The sequence below is a fragment of the Neofelis nebulosa genome, chromosome 4, assembly GCF_028018385.1.
Source record: "Neofelis nebulosa isolate mNeoNeb1 chromosome 4, mNeoNeb1.pri, whole genome shotgun sequence".
In the NCBI taxonomy this organism is placed as follows: Eukaryota; Metazoa; Chordata; class Mammalia; order Carnivora; family Felidae; genus Neofelis; species Neofelis nebulosa.
Genome location: NC_080785.1, coordinates 19,692,971 through 19,702,206, shown reverse-complemented (window position 1 = coordinate 19,702,206; position 9,236 = coordinate 19,692,971). Strand labels below are relative to the sequence as shown.

The following is a 9,236-nucleotide window of genomic DNA, read 5'->3' as shown; positions in this document are numbered from 1 at the left end:
AAGGAGGCTCACAGGTGATCTTGGGGGGGGGGGGGGGGATGAAAATTCTCTAAGAGGGGCCACCAGGCCAGGAGAAACCAACGGGAGACCAAAGGGGTGCGGAGAAAAAAGGTGAAAATGAGAAAGACAAGCAAAAAGAAACGAAGCCAGCGACCGAACGAACTAAACAAAAACCAAAGAAAAAGTCAAGCTCCAGGGACGGCGCAGACCTTAAGCGAGGACGCGCGGAGGAGCGGAGATGACAGCCCAGAATCCCTTGCGGCTCCTCCTCCCCTGGCGGCAGTCTCCTAGGCAACCCGGTAAACAAGATGGCGACCGCCGAGAGCGATCCCCAGTGGCCGATGCCTTCCTCTCTCCAGGGTAGTTCACGACGTGGAGCCCAGTCGATACTGTCGCGCTCAGAAAAAGAGCGTCAGTCTTGCTGGTCTTCTTCCCCCATGGGGCAGAGACGGAAAGGTACTTTCCACAGAGCCTCCTCCTACCTGCTTCCGCAGCTCGTTCACCGCTCTGTGGAGTCGGACGCGGACGGACAGGACTGCGGGGACGAGGGCGAGGGCGAAGTGGAATCCGAGGAGTCCTCAGAGTCCGAGATGCTGAATTTGGAGGTGTGCCTTCCCCCCTCCCCTCCCCCGCTCGCTCCCTTCTCCGGGCGTCCGGCCCTGCTACTCAGGCGGCAATGTCCCGCGCCTAGGCTCCCGCCCCTTTCTTCCCTCCTCACCCTTGGCCTGGAATATTAACCCGCGTCTCCTTTATTTCTCAGTAGCACCTTTGGTTTCTTAAGAGTCAAGTTACACAGCGTTCTCATGAAACAGTTTCCACCTATTTGTATGGGAGTTCTACATTTAGCTTTTAAAAGTTGTGCTTCGACAGTATGGTGAAGAGGCAGAGTTCGTCTTTGGCATCCCCTACACCCTTTTCTGTGATTTTTGTGAAGTGCTCCAACACTCTCCAGCTTGCAGTCCCTTCATCCTCCTTCCTCGAGGAAACAAAAAATTACTCTCGTGATGTAATCTGATAAGCGCGAACTCAAACATTAAGTGACTTAGAAGTTTAATGTATTGCTTCTGCCAGGGGTATATAATGCATTATGCAAGACACGCACACCCTCACACCCACCCATCCACCCACCAGAGAAAGACCCTTAGAATGTTCGAGCAGCTGGCACACTGTGGTAGTATTTTCACAGGTGGGGAATGTTTCTTAAATTCCCATCTGTATTGCCTGACGTTCACATTAATTGCCTTCACCTTAATATAAATTCTCTCTTTTCTACAATACCTTTTCTAAACATTACCCAATTCTACTTCTTTCCTACACTCATCATCATCCTCTTCCTTTTTTTACCCCCTGGCCTAGGTTTTGGGGTTTTTTGCAGGGGTGGGAGGAGTGGGGAGTTGGTCCCTTTCTACCTCTTATCACTTCCTTCCCTTGGTTGGTCTCTAAGACATTGTTTGCTTTCCTTCAAAAACACACATTGATTGGCTTGCTTTGAATAAACGATTGGATTTTCCTCTTTGTCTTGGCTGCCAGGAAACTCAGAATCAGTATTTTTCTTAATTTTAATAGGTTTTTTTTTTTTTTTAGGTTTTTCCTCTCCCCTTTCCTCTTCCTTCGTAGTATAAACTGCTCCAAATTCTTTTCCGAAGTAGATAGACTACAGAGAAATAGAATGTTCCCAGTATCCCCTGTGACATTATGTGACATTCTGGCTTCACCACTTCTCATCTTTGCCCATTTTCTTAGCATGTATTTCTTTGTTATTCCTGTTCTCTTTCACAGACTCCTTTCCTCATTTGTCCTCTTTCTTCCTATTCACGCCTCTGTAATTTGCGCGGTCCTGTGTTATTCCAGTCCTACCATTAATAAACTGCACTCTTTTCCTACTTAGGTTCCCTTCTTTTGTAACATCCTTTTGCCCACTTTCAACATTTGGCTCACTTTCCTGCCCTTACCTCCCATTTAGACTCTCCTCTTCTTCTACCTCCACCTATATGGGCTTGTTACACAATTAGTTTTTCTTAAAGTGGGCAATAGAAAATTATTTCTTATTTTATTCATCCTTGGGTGATGTACTTCGCTACCCTTCACCGTGTCTATTGCAAAACTGTAGCAGTGTTTTTACAACTTTGAGATGTTTGCATGGTTTCTACCAGCTTCCCCCAAAGGAATTCGCAGGTGAATCACCGGTTTACTTTATTATTCTAATTAACGCATGCTCTTGGGCTGTGGGGTTCATTAGTGCCGGTGTAAATCTGTCTTCAGTATGCCATTAACAAACCATAGTGGGGGTTGACTTGAACTGGTTATTCCTGGCTTGTAGGCTGTGTGTGGAAAAGTTTATTATTTCCTCCACTCATATTCTAAGTATTAATATTTATTTTGTGTTCTTACATCCTGCTTTAGCATTTTATGGTATCGAATAAGTTTTAATATGCCGAATAAACTGAAAGCTTATAAAAGCAAAGATTTAGACTTTCACGTTCAGAGATTTATGTCCATCTGCTAGCCTGGTTAAGGTTTATAATGCTGTGATGGTCCCAGTGGTTCTTGAGTGCCTATAATGTGATTAGTCTCCGGAGCCCTGGTGAACTTAAGGAGGTAAGGAGGTAGCACAGACAGACTGTTCAGAACACTGCCTTTGCAGTCAAAGATTTATGTACAGCCTTCGGTTGGTTTTGAGATTTTGAGCAATTTATTTCACCTCTATGTCTCATCTGTAATCTGGGAATTCTAATAATACCTACCTCACAGGAGATGTGAGAATTAAACAAGAACCTATGTGTGTAAATACTTAAAAATACATTATTTTTACTGTTACTGATACAAGTCATAATGCACATGTTTTTTATCTGCTAAGTATAGCTCATTAAGTGATTTGGTTAATTTAGCTGACTTTGAACACACATTCACTGAAAGATTGCTACGTAGGAAGCACACTTTGACTATATAGGGCAGAAGCATCTGGGCCCACGACAGGTGTCTGATGCATGGAAAGCACTCTGCTAGTAACTGTGGGTAAATGATACCTACTCATGGGGCAGTTATAAATAGCAAATTGAATAAGAAAGTCTGTTAAAACTCTTGATACAGTGTCTGGTGAAGAGTAGGTTCCTAAAAATTATAGAGGTAATGCATAATAGCAATAGTAAAGACAGAAGATGAGAACATAATTGAGGACATTCGTGGTCCCTCCTCTCAAGGTCAGATAAGAATGTAAGTCACAGCTCTTCAGCATCTCAAGCGTTATCCACAGAGCTGTGTACAGATGACACCTGGATGGCAGGGATCATGGGAGACTTTGAGGGAAGCAGACCCTTGTCTTGGTGGGTGGGGTTGTGTGGGCAGGGAGATGGCAGCTGTTCCTACTGATGATTTACAGGTGAGAGCAGCTGAGGTGGGGGTCAGATTGTGGAGGGTTTTATGCTGTTTTACAGACTGTAGACTTGGGTGTCTGAGCAGAGAGGAGCCTCCCTGATTAGATTAGATTAGATTAGATTGATTAGAACTGCCCTGATGGTAGGACTGGAGACAGGGATGTCAATGAGAAGGCTCTAGCAATGTCTATGGAGGAGAAACAAGAGTCTGGATCAAAGCAGTGGGAGTGGGGATGGAAAGGGAGCTTAAAATGAAGACATTTAAAATACTTAAGTTATTAAATATTGTGAGTCTAGGATGACTGTTAGGTCTATGGCATGGTCAGGGGGTGTGTTAAGGCCACTGACCACAATAGGAAACGGGGACAGGTGCAGCTGTGCATGAATGGGTTGGTTTTATGCATCACATGAGTCTGGAAATCAGGGGAGGGGGCCTAAGCGTAGGAGACCTGAGATACTCAGCACTGGAGTCTGTGAGGCCATCTAGAAAGAGGAGATGAGGGCCAAGGGAAGACCCCCAGGGGGTATAGGTATTTAAGTCGCCAGCAGATGAAGAGGAATCAGGGAAGGAAGCTGGAAAGAAATGGTAAGAGAAGGAGAAGGAGAAGAAGAAGAGAAGAGCTGTGTGATGGGAAACCAAGGCAAGAAAGAGTCTCAAGACCATGGAAATGAGTTGTGCTGCCAGTAGGTTAAGTGGGAAGGGGTCTAACAAGTGCTCATTGGCTTTGCCCATTTGAGGGCAGTTGGAGACCTTGGCTCATGTGGTTTTGTAATGTGAAGGCAGAAGCCCAACTGAAGGGAGCTGAAGAGTGACAGGGGGGTGAGCAAGGGGACACTAAAGGATGAAAAAGCAATTCTGCTCTAGCTTGGTTATTTAGGGAAACTGTAGCTAAAGCAGTGTGTAGGATTGAAAGAGACTCACAGACTTGTACAGCTGGAGAAGTGACAGGGCCCAGGCCCAGGTAAGTGTCTGGTCCCTGAGCCAGGTCCCTGAGGAAACAGGAGGCGGGGGCCCTGAGTGTGGACAAGAAAGCAGTCTGCCTCTGAGACCCCAGTGAAGGGCAGAACACTGCCCAGAAACAGGTGCAGAACGCTGAGGGGGTTGATGCCTGACTGCTTCTGCTTTGCCTTGGAAGCGGAGAAGTGCACCTGCTGAGAGCAAGGACTAAGGAGTAGAGGCACCTGAAGGCTGGAGGAATGGATGAAGACTCGGTAGCCAAGGTCAGAGGTAGAAGGCAGCTGATACAGAGCAGGGGACTGGAACAGCACCGGGCCAAGCTAAAAGTTGACTCTGCAGTGGTACCAGCGTGCATGGTTGTGAGGCCTCTCCCAGCCCACTCAGCTCAAAGGCAGGAGAGGTTTATGAATTCACTTAGCCATGTTCACATACCAGTTTATGCTTCAGCTGTTTTGAGCTGCTCGTCGTTTCCCCAGCGGGCCATGCACACCTTTGCCTTTGGAATTTTGTACACGTTGCCCCTTTTGCCTGCAGTACCCTTCCTGGTCCTCCTTCCTGCCCTTTCCTCCCCTTCGCCAGAACAACTCAGTTACTTGGGTCTCAACCTCATTGCTTTCTCCCCCAGCAAGCCTTTGCTAACCTCCTAATCCCCACTAGAACTGACATAAAATGGATGCCCTGCTTATAGTCAAAGCACCCTGCTCGCTTGTATTGTAATATTTATCAAACTATTGAAATTGCTTGTGTGCTTGTCTGGCTCCCAGATCGAATTGTAAATCCCTTAAGGATAGGCACTATGTCTTATTCATAATTCTGTCCACTGAGCCCAGCATCCTGGCTGGCATGTGCCTGGCCTGCTATAAAGATTTTTATCCCAAATGAATGATGAACATGACACCGTCCCACCTCAGCGCAGTAGTTGACTGTGAACTTGATTCAGGTTTGGGCGTGTACGCGGTAGTTTCAGTCAAGGGACAAGCAGTCAGAGACTTGAGGGTAGAGAGACACTGAAATCGCCCATGGCATACCAAGTAGAGAAGGGAGGAGGAGGGGACAGATAGACTCTGAGAAAGGGAAAGAGGAACAGACTGGAGATCTTGACATCCTCACAGAACAGGGGGAGTGGGTGTTGGAAAGGTGGAATGACAGGTAGTTGTAGGATCACAGAGTAGGATACTAGGGTCTGAGGTTTCTAAGGTGGAACAGTTTAGCACGATGACTAACTGGGTATGGCCCAGTCCAGGGCATGGCCATGGGAGTGAGTGGCGGAACTTGAGTAGAGATCATTTCAAGTGCCTGGAGTTGAGAAAGAAACATGTGTACGTGCATGTGTTTGGGAGTAGTAGGGGTGAATGGCCATCCTCAGGCATTCTGAAGCCATCCCAGATAAAGGTAGGGCTTGTAAAGGTCTGAAAATGACCCAAGATCAGAAGGGAAAGGTGTGATACTGGTAAATGGCAGGAACCTCAAAGAAGGTGTGAGGGGGTTGCCATGGGGAGACTTGCTATGGGAATCTGGGAACATGCTGACGGTGTGGCCAGTCTCCATATCAGTGGCTATGTTGAAAAACAGACATTTACCTCCTATCAGTCAGAGGTGTAATATCTTTTCACATGCAGGAAAAAGAGGGGTGGGTCAGGTAAACATAAGAGGTTTAGATGGAAAGTTTTGGAGGGAAGGTAACACCCCCACCTCTAATCCTACTCAGGCTTTATATAAGAAGTTGGAACTTTATTTAGAAAAGTGAGTGTCTGTTGTGACGAGCACTGGGTGTTATATGCAAGTGATGAATCACTGAATTCTCCTGAAACCACTATTGCACGGTATGTTAACTATCTAAAATTTAAATTAAAAAAAAGAAAAGTGAGTGTCTTTCCTCCATTTGTAAACAGGTTGATGGGTAAGGAAGAATGAAACATGAAGATGTGGAATTTCTAACTTCATCAATTAGTAGAAACAACTCATTTATTGGGAACACTTCTACAGTTCTAGGCAAGGCACTAAGAGCTTTATATGCACTATTTTTTTTTTTCATTTTCCCTAAAACATTGAGAGAAGGTAATAAAATTTCCTATTTTAGATGAAGAATATGGGCAAAGTTGTAAATTCAAAATGCAGATCTGGGGTTCAAGCCAAGCCTGCCCAGCCCCAAAGCCTGTGCGCTATCTTCATATGAGCGATATTTGCTCCTCTGGGCTAGTGGAAATGGGCTGGGGGCAGGGGAGAACCTCTTTTTAGTAGCATACACCTATGTACTTGCATCGTCAGTACCAGCGGCCTGAGCATCATTGTTGATTCCTGAATGAGTACAGAGCTGGAAAGGGTGTTTTGCCATCATGGTCCCCATGCTGGTCATGGTTAGTTATCTTGGTGTGATTAATTGGGATTACTGGATTTTGTGTCCTCATGCTGGTGTTAGTGTTAAAGTGTTGGTCATTGTAGAGTCGAAGTCAGTTCAAACATAGTACTGATCTACCTGTTGTCTTTTCTGTTTTCTTTGGGGGGAGGGTGCGGGGGAGAGGGCATGTGGAGTCACCACTGGTTCATGGCTTTCTATGGACCAAGGGCCAACCTCCTTATGGAAATGATTATTACCCTTTGAATAAATCTTGTAAATTGTATGAATCTGGCAAAGTTAGCTAATAGAAAGCAAATCAAGAACCTATTTTTTCCAGCAAGAATACCAGATTTAGAAGAGTAATTGCCTTGGGGCGCCTGGGTGGCTCAGTTGGTTAAGCATCCAACTTCGGCTCAGGTCATAATCTCACAGCTCCTGGGTTTGAGCCCTGAGTCAGGCTCTGCAGAGCCTGGAACCTGCTTCGGATTCTGTGTCTCACGCGTGCTCGCGCTCTCTCTCTCTCTCTCTCTCTCAAAAATAAACATAAAAAAAATTTTTTTTTTAAAGTAATTGCCTTAATTTGGATGTAACCATCCTTTTGGGTGTAGGCAAGCAGTCTAGTACAGCGGTTGGAATTGCCCTGGAGTCAGACAGATGCAAGTTTGTACTCTGTTTCTGTCATATACTAGCTATGTGGTTTCAGGCAAGTCAACCCCTGGAAGCCTTAGTTTCTTCATCTGTAAAATGGAACTAAGAGTACCTACCTCAGGGTTGTCAAGAGGATTCAATGAGTTGCTTACAGAGAAGCAATCAACGTAGCTATCACCACTAATGGTGATGCTTCCACTGCCGTTGTGTTCATTCACTGTGAATACCTAAAGCAAGTGATGGCCTGAAAATGCAGTGGCAATGAAAGCACGGATTAGATAGATATTTATTTAATTATATGTCCTATGGATGTGTCCTCAACACAGAATTTTCTTCAGGGCTGGTAAATTTTGGAGGGGTCAGCTCCTGAGTATGTAATATACAAGGTAAGTGCTGTCTATAAGGACGTGGATTGTTTCTTTTCTAATGGAAGTCCTTTGTCCTCTCTGGTGTTTGTTTGTCTGTGGGTTTTTTTGCAGGAGGAATTTGATGGGGTCCTGAGAGAGGAGGTGGTGGCCAACGCCCTTCACCAGTTGGGGCGCTCAGGTTCTGGCACTGAGCAGGTCTACCTCAATCTAACTTTATCAGTGAGTATGACAAGATCACCATAGGTTGGCTACGTCTTGATACTGGTTGGACCATATCTATTTTTCGTGATACTCATAGCTTTTGGGGTGGCCCTAGATCTCAGAGTCTTGCATTTGATGGAGACTGACAAGAAGAGTTATTTCTGTAATGTTAGGCATCAAAGAGCCCTGGGCAATCCAGTAATCAGGCCCTGAATTCCTTTGTTTCCATTCCCTTTAGACTCTTGCTTTTATCTTAAGTAGTCTATATTATAGTAATCAATGCTTTCTTTCCAGAAGTTGAATTTAACTCTGTGAAACCAATCAAAAATTCTTTAAGAATTTTCTCTCTGATCAGTGCCAGGACTAAAATTAATATCTAAATCCAAGGGAACAAAGTATTTTGGTATTGACTTTCCGCTCCCACTCCCAAGCATATCAAGAAACAAGTAGCTTTGAGCTATAACTCACTTTCCAGACATACTGTTATTCATCAATTTTCAAGATATCAATACTAACACATAATCTTGGCACTTTTATCGTAAGAGAAGCTGTAAGAGCAAAGTACAGACTCTTCCTTTTGTTTCTTTATAGTCCTAGAGAAATAATTTAACTCTTTTTGCTTCCTTATATTGTAAAGTATTAAATATTCCTTGGAGAGCCACACAATAAATGCAGACATATAGGTGAAAAAAAGCACACTGAAATTTTGCTATTGTACCATAATTTGGCTAAATATAATTCACAGCAAACAAAGCATATACAGTCGTAATCTTGCTCTGTCTTGGATTTGAACTAGTAAACTATCCAAGAAATGTTAAGCTCGTTTCTTCCGTGCCGGTTCTATTGCCTATCCTTCGAGGACAGCCTATTAAGGCTGTAATCTTTTACTCTTTTCACTTTATAACATTTTGTGGATGACTCAGACAGTTAGGCAATAACTTACAGGGAGCATCCTATGTGCATTGCCCTATGTTAGGCATCGGGATGGTACATCATTCCAGCATCCAATATATCCCCATACAAGTCCATTTCAATCGGTATTCTACTTATGTATGTAGTGCTATGACTTAATTTGATCTACCAAAAAAAAAAAAAAAAAAAAAAGCAATCCTTCGAAATTTATTTCAGCAAGATGGACTGACACTTCACTTACTTTGCCGCTGACCTCCTTACATTTGAGATATTACATGTTGAATTACTTTGCCTTCATAACCTGTCTTACTGAATACACTTTTTTAGGGTTTCCTGGTTTAGTGATTCCCCCCCCCCCTTATATCTTAGGTTACATGTTATTTTCTAATTTTTCTTATTACTTATGTACATAGGCTTTCCTCCCAAAGTCCTGAGTT

General features: G+C 44.2%; 1 protein-coding gene across 4 annotated transcripts in view; it reads left to right on the top strand.

Annotated features, from left to right (window-relative positions):
- Nucleotides 1-265: 265 nt before the first annotated feature.
- The window catches only part of LRGUK (leucine rich repeats and guanylate kinase domain containing), a 109,292-nt gene continuing 100,321 nt past the window's right edge, over nt 266-9,236 (top strand). The window contains exons 1-2 of one of the 4 annotated variants that reach the window (XM_058724240.1): nt 266-605; nt 7,798-7,905. In XM_058724240.1, the coding sequence (XP_058580223.1) occupies nt 309-605; nt 7,798-7,905 (405 nt within the window). In that variant the 5' untranslated portion in view covers nt 266-308. The remainder of the gene's footprint in view (nt 606-7,797; nt 7,906-9,236) is intronic. The other 3 variants (XM_058724239.1, XM_058724243.1, XM_058724242.1) reach the window with 3 other exon arrangements.